A 19993-nucleotide genomic window follows, 5' to 3' on the forward strand; every position below is an offset into this window, starting at 1 on the left:
ACAAGACTAATGTATTGCAAAAAAGGCTGATAAAACACTCAGCATTTAATAAGAACATTACAACAGCAATGCGAATGGTAGCTAGCCAGTCAGTGGCTTGCTAACGGCTACCTTTAACTCATCTTTTGTATGATATTTTCAGAATTGCACAAATTTATATATACTATACAGTCGTCCCTCACCACTTCACGGTTCAAATTTTACGGCTTCACTCTTATAACGGTTTGTCAAAAATATATTAATTAATAAATCATGCTGTTTTGTGGTTGTATACGGCCTGTTATTAGTAATAAAATATGCATATTGAAACACATTTTAAGTATTTGTTGCCTAATTTAAGCATTTTAAGCATAAAAATGGCTAAATGAACTAAAATAAAAATATAAGGCATTTGGAAGATGCAGTCAAAGATGCTGTGAATGATATGTAGTATTCTACACTGGTCACTCGGTGTTGGTAATGTTACCGTATTGTTCGATGAGACACATAAACACCCGACTTGATAGCCAGGACAACAACTCTTATTGCAGGTTTGAAATATCTCACAACAGGCACAATAATCCCTAATAAAAATAAGGGGGACTGTTGGCAAGCTAAAACTCAATTCCAAATCCTTGATGTCGCTTCCTGTCTGCCCGCCACTCAACTCCCCTAAGGAACACATTTACTGTATAGCGTCACACACAAGTATAAATCTTGTTAACGTCTACTACATTGAGTAATACGAGTGTAAAGGTCACTGTAGCGGTGTTATTTCATGTCTGGAGAGCTGTTAAAAAACATATTTAGAAGATCGTAAACAGGTTTTCTCTGCTCTAACTATCAAAGTATTGGATTTATATATAAGATATCCTACTCTGTGGAAATGTACTTATCATGGTCGGGTCTAGAACCAATTAACCGCAATAAACAAGGGGTTACTGGACTGTATAATTATTTTTAATTAATTTCAACAAATATTGAATATGACATTGTGATATCACCACATTTCCTCCTTAACTTGCGGATTTTGCCAAATGTTGGTCTTGTTTTCAGTGAAGGTCATTAGGATGCAGAGCATTGTTTCCATAGCAACAACTATTTGAGATGTTCAGAGAGGCTGAAATATAAAGGCAGGAATAGAAACCCCAATGTAAAAGTCCTATCAAGCCAATCGGATAAACACAGAAAGTAGAAACCTACAAAAATAAAACTGGTAATGCTTGAAAACAACCAAGACTACAAGTGGCGTCTCAAAAAAATGTTTTTTCACGCAGCCACCAAAGTGGAGAAAAAAATAAGTTAATCACAAATAAAATGTAGACATATTCAACAACAATGCAGCAGCAGGCAGGCAGCAGGCTAGCTGGTGGCTAACTTTAGCTTGTCTTTTCTCTTTGATTTTCTGAACTGTACAAATTTGGAAGTACACCCTGAATAAATTGATGTTACTTACTTGTTGCGTCTGTATGGTGATCTGCTGTTCACTCCTGTAGGAGGAGCCCTAGGCAACAAGAAAAACAACAAGAATTACTTACTAATGCTTTAAAAAAAGAAACCACGGTGTACCTTCCAGCAGGCACCGTGATTCTTACATAAAGAGATGTCCGGCCTGTTTTTCAGCATTAAAATTGCATTCATGACGCAGTAAAAAAACAAACAAAAGCTCGGGTGATTACATTGTAATTGATAGCGTATGTCCTCAGGGTTAATAACACACATTTACATTAATGATCAACGCTGTGCTCCATCATACAATACACTCCTGCATTACACAACTTACTGAGGAGACACACACATACTCGCCTTTCCCCCCTCAGGTCCCTTTTACATCCAACACACTGATATATTATCCAAACCCCTGTGTCTTGATGTAACATAGTTGGTATTTGACATGGAAAAAGGGGGGCGGCTGGGGGTACTAAACATGAGCTCCAGATGTTAAGTCTAAAGAAATGCACAAAACAATTTTAAGTCAAAGTGGTACACCAGTTGAACACAACTAGAACAATAAAAATGTGGCTAAGAAAAGTAGAATAATCACACACTTCAATATAATACAGTGGATTCCTGCATATTTGACATTCAGTGTTTACGACCCCACACATTCACAGATTTTTGTTTGACCATAATTTCCGGTGTATCAGCCGCTACTTTTTTCTCATGGTTTGAACCCCGTGGCTTATACAGTGGTGCGGCTAATTTGTGTTCGCATTCTGGTCTTGCGAAATCTCGTGTGCTTCGGGGCAGTCATTCGTGTGCGCGTCTTATAGTGATGTGTGATACAACTGATTTATTTTTTGATTCGATACTGACTAAAGTTCAGGCTGTTATCTGAGATAATGATCTGATATCGATACTTTGTGCAAATACGCCTAACATGTCGAGTATAAAATAAAGAATATAAGACATCAGAGTAATTTATTCATTTATTTTAAACAACAGAATATCATTTATACAAGGTCTCAATAATTTACTTTCCACTGTGTTCCTGTTAATGATATCTCAAATGACTGAAGTATCAATATCTGAATATTTGTAAATAGATTTGAGAATCTATTTTAGAGCCTAAAGATTTGGTATCAGAGTTATCGATATTTTAGTATCGATCCGCACATCACTGCTCATCATGGAGAACACTCTGAGAGGTGCCTGTGATGCGCGGCTTTCAGGTTGAAGTTGATCGATCTTTTGTTCGGGGCTGCCGGTGAATCTTGAGAATGTGGACCTGTGTCGGGACGTCCACTGTCACCGGCGGGTTTTGGGGGGCTGGACTGCTGGACTGGCAGATTCGCCTCGGTGCGGGGGTGAGCCTGGCGCTGGGAGTGACAATGAAAGAAGGAGAGAGACCGGTGGCATGTGTGCTGACGGAATTGTGGGGCTGTTCAGTTCAGACACTTGAAGAGGACCACTTTAGTGGTTTTCATTCCCAGGAGGAAGACAAGGACAGCAATGAATGATTTTACTGGTAGGCTACTCTGTAACTTGCCATGTTACACGCACTGTTTGGGGAAAAAAGCAGTTATTTAATTAAAAGTAAAAAAAAAATCTTTGTGCAACATCTTTCTGTGCACTAAATATCCCATGTTACGGCGGAGACACCTGCAGCTTAAAGGCCCGTTCGGCCTATATATGTACAAATCTTTTTTTCTCTTTAAATTTAGTGGGTGCGGCTTACATTCCGGTGCGCTCTATAGTCTGCAAATCACGCTATTTGTAGGACATCCTGCCCATTTGTGATTTTTCTCTATGCTTTTACTGGAGCCTAGACATGAGCATTAAACCCTCACCATAGTTGGAAACCATAACTCGCCACTCGCTACACTACATTGCCCTTGAACAACAAAAAAAAACTTTCAGTGTTATCAACTGCTGCTGCTGCGACTGCTTCTTCTCCTCCCTGTAGTCTTGGAGACAGAGGAGAAGACATTGGTAGCAGCTACACCTCTATTCACTGTCAAAAATCAACAGATCGCGCTCACATTCCGACAACAATGAAATGAGCTGCGGGAATTATTTATTCAGAGCCGTGCTTATTCACTATACAAACTCAGGACAAAAACATGATGTACTGTAAACATACTGCAAAGTGCAATGTTTGTGTGATAGCCCCAACTTTTGTGCACTATGATTACTCCAAACTGTTTTTATTCTGTTTTTAGGTTTGCTGTGCATGGAACGTAGTGTCGAATATGCAAGGTGCTAGTTATCATTAATAACTGGCGGAGGAGCGATCACATTCATTAAATGACATATCTACACTGTGCACACCTCTTTGGGTTATTTTGAGTCATTCTATTTTTTCTGGTTTTAATGCATGCTGCAAAAGTCTCAAAAAAGCAGGATTTTTTTTCATGGTGATTTTGCCATTAAGACATTATCGTTATACAAAGAGCCTTTTTCCAGTAACCCCCTCAAAATGCAATCAATTTTTTATTGCATTGCATTACTTTGTATACAAATTCATATTAAATCCTCACAAGAACAGTATGTTCTCCTATATAATCTTGACAAACATTGGATACGACACTGCTTTAACTTGTGGCTTTTACGTTCTTTCCAGCGTGGTTAATTGAGATGCAGAGCATGATTTCCATAGCAACAACGATTTGTTTAATTTCTAACAAACTTGGCGAGGCAGTGACGGATTAGAAGTGGAACAAGACTGGAAAGAAATACAACACAAGATGTTCTGAGAGGATGAGGCCAGGAAGAGAAGTCCCACAATGTGCAATCCCTTCAAAATAAGAGCCAGGAACATGTCTGGCTAAAGAATTTGCTGAATGTGCATGTAGAAAGTTCACTCAGTAGAGGTGGAAAGATTGTGGTCAGCATCACAAATGATTCCTGGCAAAGGACAGTTTCAAGCTGTTTAAGCGAAAGTGCATCCACTGCATTCATGTTTACTTCCACTGCATCATAACACACATTACTGCAACTTTGTTAAAGATTTTGCGGATTATTTCAAGTTGTTGTGTTTTTTTTTTGTAATGGTAATTGCTATTATGCAAGGTGGCAATTATCATTAATATCTGGCGGGAGGACTTTAATTATACAACATGTCCACAGAGTGCTTTGACTGTGTGCATTATTTTGACTCATTCTGGTTTTTCCTAATGGTGTGAGGAGAAGTTGCATTACTGATACGATGCGTCTATGCTGAGTACCTGTGTGCTTTGACTTTGTGGCTTATTTTGAGATCTTTTTAATGGTTGTTTCTAATATGCAAGGTAATTGCTGTCAGTAATGACCCGGTGTGAGGAGCGATCGCATCAACTACATGATATGCCCAGAGTGTACTTTGACTTGATGGATTATTTTGAGACACTGATGTTGTTTGTAATGGTTATTTCTTTTGTGGAAGGTGGCACCCATCATCAATAACTAGCAGGAGGCGCAATCAGTGTCCATTTCAAACAATGTGATGAAAGAAAATACCTTCCTGTAGCCACATTTTTATACCGACCAAAATTGAACCAGTTCTTGTTATGCACATGTGCAAATTAGTCACACAGTTTTATGGAAATCTGCATCGCAGTTTTTGCCGGATTCTTCTGATGAACAAACCAACAATACCGATCACTTGTGGATTCGAGGGTTGCATCTGTTGGGCGTTCAGGCTCATGTTGTGGCTTACAGTGTTTCACATGTGTCCGTATGCGTCCTCGTGTTGCCAGGTACAAAAAAAGGTTTCTGCTGAGCAAGTGACACCTGACACTTACAGTAACTTTGGTGGCAAAGGGACACGCCCACATGAACATGGAGGGTGCAAAGACGAGAGTTGTGACACCTCAGGTAAGACAATACATAGGAGGGTGTTGGCGCAGTACTATGCACGTACTGTATATTTATACACGTGCAGCAGGACAAGTGACAGACTGTCTCGGTGTTTGTCTGTCAGCGTCCTCCCCTGCTGCGTCACTCATCAAAAGAAAAGTAAACATGTGAGGAATGCAGCAAAAACAAAACCTGGCCATGAGCGAAACCACGGCAACAAAACACACTTGGAGGATGTTTACTGGACAAATGTGTGACCGATTATACCTGAAGGCCTACATGAGAGCGTGTGTGTGTGTGTGTGTGTGTCGTTTAGATCCACACATACTGTAAATGTTGTTGTTGTCACTCTGTGCACCCATGTGCCTTGACTTTGTGGATTATTTGGTGTCATTGTGATTCTTTCTAATAGTTATTTTTATGATGCAAGGTAATGGCTGTCATTAATAACTGTTGTAGGAGCACTTGCATTAAGAATATGACACATTTACATTGAGCGACCATGTGCTTGACTTTGTGGATTAGTTTGAGTCACTGTGGTTCTTTCTAATGTTTATTTTTATGGTGCAAGGTGACGGTTATCATTATAATAACTGTTTGGAAGAGCAACTTCGGACTTAGTGGATTATTTTGAGTCATTCTGGTTGTTAGCAATGGTTATTTTTCATACCTTATGTACTTTCAACCTTTGCAATGCGACTAATAAAGGCGTAGTCAAGGAGTGCAAATAAAGTGCAAAATAATAATAAGAATGTCAGCCATGAAGGCAAAAAAGATGAGTGTAATGGGCACTTGCCTTTTGCCGGATTGCCAAAATACTTGAATATTCACATTCCTGTAATTTAAATTGAATCTGCTTAATTTCACATAAAAGTAGGGACCTGTTTAGGCTACAATTTAGTAGGACTTTTTAAAATTAAAATGAACAAAAACAAAAAGCCAAATGCTTGACATGATGGCAAAATGCAGTGGCAACTCCAACTCTAAAACGACATAGTGGTACAATGTAAAATTTTCCAAAACAGTACTAGTTTTTGCTCAAACCAGACTGTGTTTTGCTTTTTCTTCTACAAAAAGATGAATGAAAACGTACAAAGTAATGTTAACTGACATTCAAAAGCAATATCCATACATATCCTCACTTCTTATCCAAGTAAAATTTGATTATTGTTTATGTTTACAGTGGTTAGCTTATTTTTACACTTGTATAACAATTACAATAAAAAAAATATGTGTAAGGTGTAGCTATGATGTCCATCCATCTTCTATACCGCTTCTTCCTCATTAGGGTCGCGGGGGCATGCTGGAGCCTATCCCAGCTGACTTCGGGCGACAGGCGGGGTACACCCTGGACTGGTCGCCAGCCAATCACAGGGCAAAGATAGACAAACAACCATTCACACTCACATTCATACCTATGGACAATTTAGAGTCACCAATTAACCTCACCTGCATGTTTTTGGGAATGTGGGAGGAAGCCGGAGTACCCGGAGAAAACCCACGCGCACACGGGGAGAACATGCAAACTCCACACAGAAATGCCCAGGGGAGAATCGAACCCAGGTCTTCCCGATCTCCAAGCTGTTACTGTGTTGGCCAACGTGCTAACCACTAGACCACCATGCGGGCCGCTATGATGTCATGTATTAATATTAATACTGCAATGTTCTGTTGTTGTGGGGTTTTTTTTACACTTGTATCACAGGTTTTTATAAGAAAATGTGGCATTTTACCAGCAGTTTAAGTGCAGCAGATGCACAACACAATCCTGCAAGGAGTATGTTGCCATAGGACTTGCCTTTTTATCTACAGTATTTTACTACAACGTTTTGTGCAGTCTTACACACAAAAGTAGTTACAAAAACACCAACTTATCCCCCACGCTGCATGACTCAACTACCCTGCACATACTTTGTTTCCCCCCCATGTCAGAGGGGCCCCACTTCCTCAAGCTAACTAACTAGTTAGTGGAGGTCTTGTGTTCCATGCAAACTCAAATGCGCAATCAATGCACTTTTCTAGTTTGTTAGTATCACGCTGTGGTAAGCTGCATGGACAAGTGACAAGTACACGCTCAATGTAATGTGCTGCATCAGCATAAAACAGTGGTCTGCCTTGTAAACTCAAAAGTGGAGCACCTAAAATCTATTGAGCTGCTTAGTGTCGTTGCACTGCGGTTCGAGCTTTCCTTAGACACAAAACACAAAGAAGAATTCATTAAGAATTCCCCCGAGCTGACTCGCTGGGATTCCTCCCCAATGGTCACAAAAGCCAACCACACACACATTTGGGAATATAACTGATTGGCGTGCTCTTGTTGAAAGTCTAAGTGAGAACACATGTTGTGTGAGAGCAGAGAGTAGCTTAAGGGCTCCAGAATAAGGACAATGATACTGCTTTAATGTCCTATGTTCACCCCCTGCTATAACAGCATGTAAATAAATACAACTCTAAGTGATTACGATGCAACATTGTGAAAATAAGTTTTTGTGGATTTCCTGTTTTGCAGAGCCGCCGCCAAAGTCTCATTTCTCAAAAGGTCATGCCGTCTGAACTTTTTTTTTTGTGACCTTTTCTAAAACACAACATCTGGAAGGTTTTCAGCAAAAAAAGCCTTCCTCGCCTGAGGACACATTCAGAAAATATACATGCACTAATGCAGTCTAAACTTGAAGATGAAAGTATCCACCACAGGTGGGTAGTACCAGGTCACATTTACTTAAGTAACTTTTTGGGAAAAATGTACTTTAATGTAATTTTATTGCAACATACTGTTTACTTTTACTTAAGTATTTTTGTTAAGAAGCACAACTTTTACTCCGTTACATTGAGTTAGATTATGTTCGCTACTTATTTTTATCTACCCTAAATTCCGGTGAATAAGACGATACTTTTTTTCTCAAATTTGTAACCCTGCGGTTTATACATCGGTGCAGCTAATATGTGGCTAAAAACTACATTCCCCATGATTCTTGGTGTGGTCATGTTCTAATCTTGTGACATCTCCTATGCTTCAGAACCACTACTAATCCTTTAAATATTAAAACGCTATTACTAAGAAAGTCCATCATAAGGGCAGAAAAAAGTTCAGCAGATGTCGAAGCCACCAGTCTCGCGTGTTTGCTAAACCTCTGCTCTTGTTGAGTGGAGCCAGTTATGCATGCACACACTCCAGTTCACAGTGAGCACAGTTTATACTAAAATCAAATGTAAAACTTGTTGGAGTTGGATTATTCAATAAAAAACATAAATATACTGCCAAGATTGCAAAGCCTGTTATGTTGAATGAAAACAACAAAAAAAGAGGGGACGTACTGGAGTTTGTGCGTAGACCTTATGCAATGTACGTAGCGCCACAAGCGTACACGTCATATCCGCTCACGTATCCTATACATCAGTGATCCCCAACCCCCGGGCCGTGGGTCATTTGGTACCGGGCCGCACAGGAAGAAAAAATAATTTCCATTATTTCATTTTTTTTTCGTGTTTTATTTTGAAAAGTGGCAGATTATCTCTGTTACATCCGTCTCACTTGACGCATGTCCATTGTGCGTGTGCTAACTTTATCTCATGCCGCACAGATAGACTACTGCTGTATTTTTACCATTTTTCTTTCACCTGATATTTGGTGTCAAATACTGACACTATGTGGGAATGCATAAAGGTAAGTTTTGATGACTTATTGAGTGCTAATGTGCACATTTGTCTCAAGTTAATTCATGCTAGCTTTTACCACACACGTCAAACAGCGATGTAATAATCTCTCTGGAAAAACTTGGCTTGAAGTTGAACTGGTGGATGGTGGGTCGGCATTCATTTTGTGCTTTTAATTTGATGTTATTCATGTCTTAGTTTTACACAATACATAATAAATAAGATGAATTAGATCGCTATAATGTACGAAATCACATCCCCCACGTCCGTGGGAGATTTGTGCGAACACAAGCCGGTCCGTGGGTTAAAAAACAAAAAAAGTTAATGACCACTGCTATATATCAATAAATAGAAATACAGATACACTAAAGCATATAAAACAAAACATAAAATGCTGTGTTCTCTTGGAGATGAATAAAGTACCTATCTATCCATCTAACTCTCACTACTGAAAATAAACGACCGGATGTAGACCTTCTTCTTCTTCTTGTTTATGGAGGGTTGCAACCAATGTTTAGGTGCATACCGCCACCTACTGTACCGGAATGTAGACGCTTTGTGCACATTTGCAGTGACAACCCGGTAGTGACAAGCTTCCGTCGTAGAACATACACGAAGAAATGAAATGGATGCCGCTTTCAAGTTAAACGCAATGGATTTGAGGATAAGCGACATGGAAGATGGATGGATGGCAATGGATTTGGCTGCCAAGACAAGGAAACATGGCTGCTTCACGTCGGACTACTGCAAGTTGAAGGAGGACACAGTTCACCGAAAGAGAGCGAAAGAACCGATGTGTGTTATGAAGGAATTAGGATGCTGCTCAGTTCTGACACGGATTCACCAAGCGTTGGGTTAGACCGTCGTGAGACAGGTTAGTGTTACCCTATTGTGTAACGTCTTTCTGTAGACTAAATCATTTTCTGACGTGCACACCTGCGGCTTATGTACCGGTGCGCCTTATATAAGAACAAATCTGTTTGTTCCTCTAAATTTGTTGGGTGTGACTGATACATCGGAATTTATGGTATCTATTATTGCTTGCAAGAGTTATTTGTTTTGGGTTGTCAGAGAGACTTCTGCCTTGGACGCTTTCACGTGACTTCGTTTCACCAATCCAACGTAATCACTCGTCACGTTTGACTCCACGTTTGCTGATCAAACGGAACCAGCCAGTCGCATGACTACACACAAAGTCTTTGAGGCGCCTGCGTTCATGTCCATCCACTGAAGGTATGGATCGCTTGCATTCCTTTGCTCAAATCAAGAAACTGTCGCTCAAAGTCAACACAATCTTCTAGCGTTTGCAACCTGTGAGAGACCACACACACACACACACACACACGTGTACAGACACAAAGTGGCTGGACACAGAGCGCTGTATGCACAGGCTGCTTTGTTTGTGTATTTCTATGTACCCTCTGCCAGCTGAGCCTATTGTACTGACAATTAATAATTTCTTGTGGCTGAATTGGCATTAATTTACATTTATGATTTTATCAAGATTTAATGTAATTTATTGTTTTAGTTCAAGTTATATTGTTGGCCAGTATTTGAATTTGCGCATTCCTATTTTATAATTTTGTCTATTTTAATGTTCATGCTCTGATTTAAAAAACAAAAACAAAACAACTACTCTACCAGCCTCTGGTATCAACCACTACCTGCTATCTGATGCATCTGTTTACTTTTGTCAGCATATGTGAAGGAATGCTTTGTTCAAGACTCAAAGAAGCCTTGTATTGTTTCCACTGCGTGATACTGTTGTTGGTTCCTTAATGGAAGGGTGCCATGAAATGGTATTGTGATAACCGTCTTGAAACGCAAATAAATTGAATGCAGTATTGATCTGACATTTTTGTCCACCTGCATTTTGTATTTCAGAATGCAATTTTTTGTAGTGTATACATTAACTGAAAACCTGTATGAAAACCACGCTTGCTGGTGCTTCATGTGGTCATGAGGGCTACCTGGTGCCCGTGGGCATTGCGTTGGTGACTCCTGACATAAAGGTTTGTCACTAGGTTACTGCTTTTATAGCCTTGACAACCTGAGAAATGGCTGTATTTGTGTCAGTGATTATTGAATGAAGGGACACGTTTACCTTCTTCACAGCTGATGATGGTAGCCTCCTGGTCGGCTTCTGCACCTGACAACTCTGACTCCTCTGCAGCATGGACTGCAACACCGCCGAGCCGTTCTCCTGCTTCTTCTTGCTGGGTGAGGATGGGACCGAAGACGACGGGGAAGGGGTTGGGTGGGGCGGCGGAGGAGTGAACCGGGGAGGCGGCTCCGCTCCAGGGACAGCCATCTCCTCTGTGGGCGTGAGGCGTAGGTTGCGCAGACATTCGTGCGTATCTTGGTCCACCACCAGTAACCTGGTCACGTTGTCCACAGCCTTGATCCGCTGTACTACCTGAAGGATGGGAGAAAAGTTGACATGTTATATTATTGATGGGTTTGCTCCCCATGCCAGAATGACTCAAAATCATCCACAAAGTTCACAGTACTGTCATATAAAAGATATGGTCACTCCTGCCACTTGTTAAAAAAGATAACCGGCATTGTGCAAAATGGAAATAAACAGAAAGACAAAATAATCCACAGTCAAACCCCATCGTATGCTTGCTCGCTCACAAACAAGCTCATGCTGACACGTAACTTGTGTGTCACATAATATATGCGATCACTCCTCTAACCAGTTATTCATGATATGTACCACATTTCATAATAGAAGTTTAAAAAACGTAGTCAAAACGCTCAATGGCTCATGCATGGACACATGCTCTATAACTCATATGATCACTCCTCCAGCCAGTTATTAAAGACAACTGCCACCTTGCACGATAGAAATAAACAGATTGATTCAAAAACAATCCACAAAGCCAAACCCCATGGTACATTTACTCATGCGTGGGCAAAGGTGAGCACTACAAAGTGCATAAAATCGATGCAATCGCTCCTCCTGCCAGTTATTACTGATAACCACCACCACTACAACTAATCCACAAAGTCAAACCTCACAGTGTGCTTGCTCATACTTGCATTATGTAGTCAGGGTGATTTCTCCTCCTGCCAATTATAAATGATAGCTGCCACTTTTCATAGTTTAAATGAATAGAAAGACTAGAAGTAAAGCACAAAGTCAAATCTCACAGTATGCCTGCTCACCCACAAGCACATGTGAGTACTACATACAGCACATGTCATATAAATAACGCAAACACTCCTCCCACCAGTCGATAATGATAACTGCCCCATCATTGAAATTCCAAAAAAGACTCAAAATAATCCACAAAGTCAAATCCCACGGTACTAAAGGCTCGCACACACAAGAGCACTTGTGAGTGGTATGTACATGTCCTATTATAGCAGGACATGTTATCATTAAACAGGACTGTCCTGTTTAATGATAACCACCACTTTGCTCAAAAGATAAAAAAGAAAGACACAAAACTAATCCACAAAGTCAAACCCCACTGTATGATCACTTGCTCATGCACGGGTACATGTTTGCAATGCAACGAATGGGATCGTTCCTCCCGCCAGTAATTAATGATAACCACCACCTCGCACAAACAAAATTAATAAAACTCAAAATAAAATTTTTGTACATTTTTAGCAATGGAAAAGGTCTGAACAGTTACCTCAGAGTGCCATTTGTTTATCTAATGGGCCAAATGTGGGCTGTAGTATACAGTAATTGTAGGTCTTAATTTAGAGAACAGGAAGTTGTAATATTCTCACTACACAAGTGACACATCACTTTCCGGTAATGACTGTCAACATGATACATTCAACTGGTGTTCCTGGTCAACAGCTTTTTTGTGCTTATTTGCTTTGTGAGCGTGAGCCTCTAAATCGGACAAAAAAAAGTCACTTAGGGGTACAGAAATGTACACTGCATATCAGTTAGCGCCATTATTGGGGATCATATTTGGTCACTTTAATATACTATAGTTCAGCAAAATAATATAAAAATAATAAAACAATTTAAACATAAATACAAATAACGTTCTAATAAAATATCAAATCAAATAAAAAAAACATGAAATAAAAAATTAAACATACTGAAAATGATTGAAATACAGTAAATATATTTGTGGGGTACACATATTGATGTATTGTTCATCATGAACACAATGCATTATTATCATTAATACCTGGTGGTGAGTTTCTCTCTCCACATTCACACCATTCACTGCGACCACACGGTCCCCCGCTCGCAAGCCCGCCTCCTCTGCAGGCGAGTCGGGCTCCACTTTGCGGATGTACTGTCCAGTCTTGCCCTTTTCACCGTGCAAGTGAAATCCGTAGCCTTTCTCCCCTTTTGTCATGACACAAAGCCTCGGTTTCCGCTCACTCGCCATGTCCTCTTGTGCTTTAATCCGTCAGGTTAAAAACAACAATGCAAGGGTGCTAGTTAAACACTAAACACATATCTGCCAATTACGCTCACTTGCAACCAAGTGGTTTAAAAATTAGGAAATTCCATGTGTTCAATCCAGGAGAACTTCTGAAAGCTGATTCTCAGCGCCTCCAGTGCAGCATGATCGATTTTAACGCATCACGTTTCAATCCAACTTTTCCCCTCGACATTTAACCATAACAACTGCTCCCTTAGTTTTGCACCGCCAATGTGGGGCTTCATGCACCAGCAACAGCACCACCCCCTTCACTCGAGCTAATGGTGCACACAACATAGTGCAACAGCGACTCCAAGCGGCAAAAACACTACACTACAGTTTCACACAGCAATGAAATTAGTAGTTTTCGTTGACGCTTTCATATTTTGTCTCCACAGTATGTTTATTATTGTGGTGGTATTTAGAAGATCTTAAACCACAGCCACAAAAGAAACACATTTCCTTGTATTATAACTATTGTTAAATGCCTTAAAAATGCCTGTTTAATAATTGTTGCAATGACCAATGATATAATTGACAAGACTTCAAGTTTGGCACCTGCACTTCTCATATTGACCACAAGGGGGCAAAAAACCAAACTTTGAAAAGTCTTGCGCTTATACACTTTACTCACACTGTACAATATGTTTATGTAATACAGTAAAAGTTTAATTACGGTACAAAGAATATTTTATAAGCCTATGTAAGTAAATTTTATATAATCTGCAAAAAAAGAAGTCTGCAAAAAACTATTATAAATAAATGTAATTGAAAATAAACTGTTCCTACAAATATTATTACTATTGGTGTTGTTGTGATTGTTAGACTAAATGCTAAAATCCCTTTTTATAGACTGCTTTTCTGTGTTCAGTTGTGTCAAAATGATATTATCATTGTCAATATTAGGATTATTATTATTGTTATTACAGAAAGTATATATAGACTAATAAATATTAATGTACAGTGCAGCGTAGTGGACACACCGCGTTTTCTTTATTTTCATGATTATTTCCATTGTAGAATCTCACAGAAGGCATCAAAACTATGAAGGAACACATGTGGAATGATGTACTTAACAAAAAAAGTGTGAAATAACTCTAAATACGTCTTATATTTTAGATTCCTCAAAGTAGCCACCCTCTGATGTTCTCTCAGTGAGCTTCATGAGTTGGTCACCCGAAATGGTTTTCACTTCACAGGTGTGCCTTGTCAGGGTTCCTTAATGGAATTCCTTGCCTTTTCAATGGGGTTGGGAGCATCAATTGTGTTGTGTGTGTCCAAACGTTTGGCCTGTGCTGTACTTTTGTTTAGTGCATATTCTAATAATATATTGTGTAATGTAGAATGTTATTATTTATTGTTATTAGTAGTAGCAGTGTTAGTAGTGTGTGGCTGTCAAGTCCAAACCAAAAAAAAAAAACATAACTTTTTTTTATATCGACGGCAATACCACTACCCTTGTCAGTCCAGGAGGGCCAAGAAACCATCCACACCAGGGTCCCCAACCATACCCGAAGCAGCGGAATCCTCGCTCTCCTTAAGTGGAGACACGTGAGATGAGTCAGGCTCCAATTAGGCCCAGGCTGTTTCCCAGAAGCGTCTACCCCCCCCCACAAACAACCAATGAATGCCTCACTCCTGGCCCACCACAGCTGGAGAACCACACACCCCAAGGTGTCCAGACCTGACCTCAGCTGGCTTGCACAGACTGTCTTCTTTGGCTTGTAAAAAACAAAACAAAAAAAAAAGAGTGACTGTTACACAGGCTGCACGCAAACAAACACAACAAAGATGGTTTCTTGCAAGATTATTGTGGTCTTGGATCTGTGCAGCTGTATCTAACGCAGTGTCTGGTGAGTGCATGCACACTGTCTGCGTGTATTTGTTGGAAATGCACTTTGGATGCGTCTGTGCTTCCAGCAATATTTTTTACAGTGGAACAATAAATCAGACCAAAGAACATTGTACACTGGAGAGGGACACTAAATGCATCCTAAGGGCAGCATTTCTCAGAAAGCAGCCACAACAAAGCCTGATGTCCTCCTCCGTCCTATAGGAACCATCAGTTTTAATAAAGTCCATGCAGAATTTATAACAATATACACTATGATCAACAATCAAAAACATGACCATCATATGGGTAAGATGTTTTATAACAGTTCCTCTTAGGCAGTATTTGTTTTCAAAAATAGTACAATGGATGGAAATGCTCTTTCAGTCCGTATATGGGCGATGGGCCACAGGTTACCCTACATACACTACTATAACTCACGTTCTCTGCCCAGGATACACTTATAAAAGCATGACAACATGATGCATCTTTGTCTGCCGAACCTACCATTAAAGTTAAACTTGTATTTAGTGCACAGAAAAAACGCTGACTGCATGGGGATCGCATGATTTAGGGATTTCCCCGCTGTAAAGAAGGCCTCTCGGGTGATATTATTAGTTTGATATGCAGCATAAGGATTAACCGATAAACAAGTTTCACCTTGGTGTTGAATTAAACGTCATTGTTACGCTTCATTCATGTTAAAACACGGAAAATAAACAGCCAGGTAACCTGTAATAATATATTTATGGTTTTGTTCCGAAATTAAATAAATATAAGGTATATACAATAATATATAAGAATAAATAAATGACATTGACAGGTTAATTCAATTCATGTCGCATTCCGTGGCGCTTTTCACGACAGGTTTCAATCTGCTGCAGCATCATGAAATAAAGGACTATTAAATAAATTAATAGGTCATTCAATAATTAATGCCATGAAATAATATTGTTATTACATATAATTAATATATAATCAAATCATTTAAAAGTCCATTAATAAATACAAATGTCATTAGTTAAATATATACGTCATCGACTATATAAGTCAATTGTAAAAGAAGTCATTTTAAAATACTGTTAATATAATTATTTATGATTCCGTTTCAAAAATGCAACTAATTAATTAACAATTTAATGCACCTATTTCTCTCAAATATCCTAACACATTTTACAGACTCCGAATCTATTTGCCTCCAGGAAATGATTTGCATGACTTGTTGGCCAGGTTTTTTTGTCATACACCTTATTTGTTGAATACGTGAAGAACACCTTGATAATGAAACACTGACCTGTCCTCCTGCGCCACCATTAGGACAACATTTTTTAAATTAGAATGAATTTATCTCGAAAAGTTTTCATCCAAATCTTGTCAAATTTATTAACAACATTAATGACCTCAAGAGTGTGAACGCTATTGGTTTTGGTGATGATCTGACCTTTCCTGCAGCGCCACCATCAGCAGAAAGGGCACTTTCCTCATGCAGGGCAAAAGGGCAGGTGCTTGAGCATACATTAGCTTTTCCATCATTTACAGAATAAGCACTGTCGGCTGGCACAATGTCAGTTTCGGAAGCCACCTCCATTGTTGACAAAGCAGTTAATTGAGCACCTGATATAACACACATGAAAAATGGGCCACAACAGGTATGTTATCTGGCTGGCAGTGACTGACACTGACAGATCTATGCAGCGACTGCAAGATACAGGACGAGTGAGCAGCGGTACCTGTTTATCTAGCCTTGAAATTTGGCATGAAAACCCAAATTATTATTTTAAGATTTGTAGACTATATCAAGTAGAAAAAAAAGTACTTACTGCCAGTAGTTAGTGCCAGATTACTTACTGCCACCTTGGCACACACGGTCGAATGTCTCCTGTGTTTTTTAATTTCCATCCATGTCAATGCTTGTGTTTCCCCTAGTCTGGGTAGAGGAAAGCTCATCAAGACAGCTGATGGTAGAAGCACGTACCCTCTGGTAATACACATTTAGTCCAAAACTTTCCTTTATCTCTGGCATATTATCAAAACAACTGTCCTCGAAATGTGCTCAACATAATACCAAAGAATCTGACGCGGCAAAGGGTGTCTTTTGGAAATGTGAACATGCTTACTCCGTTTGCTCGAGTGTTCGAGCAAAAGCCTGCCACACGAGTGGGGAAAAAAATATCACAACAGACAATTTAAAAAAAAGCTCCATAACAATATGACACCAATGTATTCCATGCAGGGGCGCTGGCAAATTACCTTGCCCACCCCCACCCCACCCCGGGCAGCTTTCTAAAACCCAACAAGAGCTTTACATAACTCCAACTCTGAAGGTGTGCAAATGTCTCGCTTCTGATTGTTTGATATTGTTCAAACAGTAGTGGGTCACTACAAGTGCATGGGAGTCCACAAGAATAGCAGACTGGACCGGAAGGACAACAGCAATGCTGTCTACAAGAAGGGCATGAGCACACTCTATTTCCTGAGGAAGATTAGGTCCTTCAATGTGTGCAGCAAGCTGCTGGAGATCTTCTACCAGTCTGTGGTTGCCAGTGCCCTGTACTTTGCTGTGGTTTGTTGGGGGAGCTGCACCAGCAAAAAGGACATAAACCAGACGGACAAACTGATCCGGAAAGCCGAACAAGTTATCGTCACTCAGTTGGAGGTGTTTGCAACAGTGAAAGACAGGAGGATACTGGATAAACTGCTCTCCGTCATGGACAACCACTCACCCACTCCACCGGACAATAGAGGGGCAGCGGAGCTCATTCTCCAACAGACTGCTCCAGTTATGTTACCACAGTAAACGCTACAGGACTTCATTTATTCCACATGCCATCCAGCCCTACACTACCTCACCTGCCTGTAAAAGATAATTCACAACATTATTGTGCTGTACTGCCTGCTCTCCCTTGTATCATTTCTAAATGTACTTGTACTTACCATATTTCTACACACTATTAGTAAATATGCATATCTTGTTTATCTCATATTCTTTTTATTTTATTATATTTTATTCATATTGCGTTGCATTTTACTGAAGAGTGTTTGTCTTTTTCTTCTGCAATTGAGCTACTGTAACCCAGCAATCTCCCTTGTGGATCAATAAAGTCTGTCTATACTAGCAGTGTAATATTTACTGCTAGTAAGTTGTCGTTGCAACAGTCTGCATATATTATAAAATTCACTATTTGATGCAAGCCAACATAAATGTGATAAAGGTCATCTTTTACAGTCACACTGTAATTTGGATTGTAAAATTGTACAACATTTTTTAACATTTATGAAAGACTTAAAAAAAACCAAAATGACATGTCATTGAACACAGTGTTGCTCAACTTCATCACTCGGACCGGTAGGAGTAAAATTGTTAAATTTGGTAAATGGGGGACGGACAACTGATTTGATAATACATGCTAAACATTTACCTGTGCTGATTCAATGCTGGAGGCCGCACGGTGGTCTAGTGGTTAGCATGTTGGCCACACAGTCACAGTCAGGAAATCGGGAAGACCTGGATTCGAATCTCCGTTGGGCATTTCTGTGTGGAGTTTGCATGTTCTCCCCGTGCGTGTGTGGGTTTTCTCCGGGTACTCCGGTTTCCTTCCAGATTCCAAAAACATGCATGTTAGGTTAATTGGTGACTCTAAATTGTCCATAGGTATGAATGTGAGTGTGTATGGTTGTTTGTCTATATGTGCCCTGCGATTGGCTGGCGACCAGTCCAAGGTGTACCCCCACCTGTCGCCCCTGCAACCCTAATGAGGAGAAGCGGCATAGAAAATGGATGGATTAAATGCTGGTTAAAAAGGAGTGAGATGTAGGTTAAGACAACATGCTAACACGTTGCTAGCTTATTTGATTGTGCAAATTAAGCTAACAGGTTCATTTCCAGGACACACAGACAAGCCAGGCTACAAAAAACGGGTCACATATTGACACCCTTTTCGTTTGCCTCTCTTCTCTCACCTTTCTCTCTTTCCTTTTTTCACTCCCAGAGATTACTTTAATAGACACTAGCAGCACAGTTTCACTCTGCTCTGCTACAACTACAGACTGACAGGCAACATCTGCAGCTATGAAGCACAGAGAAGGTAGTAGTGGACCAAACCATTTCATGTAGCAATGGGGGTGTGCGCAGTCAATATGGAGGTTTACTTTTGGTCAGTATGGATATTTACATCAGTTAGTACCAAATACAAGATATTGTTTTAATAGTTATCTGTCTATATTTTAAAAAAATCACAACCAGACAGGAAAATAATTTTTCCTATTTACTGGGGCCACTTTCAGTCAGGGGACCTTGGAATTGTCCTAACTTCCCCGCTTTCCATGCCTAGTTCCGAGAGAGAGGGGTCTCGAAGTGACTCCACTTTTAAAAGAAGTTAAATACGTCATCATTTGACCACACAGGTTTAAACACAGGAAATATACCTTTCAATGATATTTGGCACCGCAAAAATAACAAAATTAACATACAGTATGCAAGCATTAGCTTGCAGTAGCACTGAGCTAGCTAAAGAGGGTGCTGTTGCATGAGTCAATTGCTTTTATACAGTATTAATGTATACAGTATATTTGCTACTTAAGAGGCATTAGACTGTTTGGCACATAGTTTTATGAGTGATTACATTTATTATATATGTAAATATATCCTAAAATGTAAACCCAGGTGTCTCCCATGCGTCCAAAAAACATTTGAATGTTTAAAAAAGCAAGACACAGTTGAACTTGTTGAAAAAAAGCCTTCCAGGAAATCTGCAGCTATGACCTACATATGAAAGTGTTATGTTTCCTTGTCTTATCCGACTACAATGTGAATGCTTGCAAGTGTGAATACATGCAGCCAATAAAA

The 19993-nt window shown here is 39.8% G+C and overlaps 1 protein-coding gene across 2 annotated transcripts in view; it reads right to left on the reverse strand.

Annotated features, from left to right (window-relative positions):
* The window catches only part of LOC129171788 (Na(+)/H(+) exchange regulatory cofactor NHE-RF2), a 37494-nt gene extending 23963 nt beyond the window's left edge, over window positions 1–13531 (reverse strand). For both annotated transcript variants that reach the window (XR_008566830.1, XM_054760801.1), the window contains exons 1-3: window positions 13074–13531; window positions 11015–11326; window positions 1436–1483 (exon numbers count right to left, since the gene is read on the reverse strand). Coding sequence is in view for 1 of the 2 variants with exons in the window: in XM_054760801.1 (XP_054616776.1) it covers window positions 1436–1483; window positions 11015–11326; window positions 13074–13280 (567 nt within the window). In the remaining variant the exon portion in view is untranslated. The remainder of the gene's footprint in view (window positions 1–1435; window positions 1484–11014; window positions 11327–13073) is intronic.
* Between the last annotated feature and the right edge of the window lie 6462 nt (window positions 13532–19993).

This window comes from Dunckerocampus dactyliophorus, chromosome 18 (assembly GCF_027744805.1).
Source record: "Dunckerocampus dactyliophorus isolate RoL2022-P2 chromosome 18, RoL_Ddac_1.1, whole genome shotgun sequence".
NCBI lineage: Eukaryota > Metazoa > Chordata > Actinopteri > Syngnathiformes > Syngnathidae > Dunckerocampus > Dunckerocampus dactyliophorus.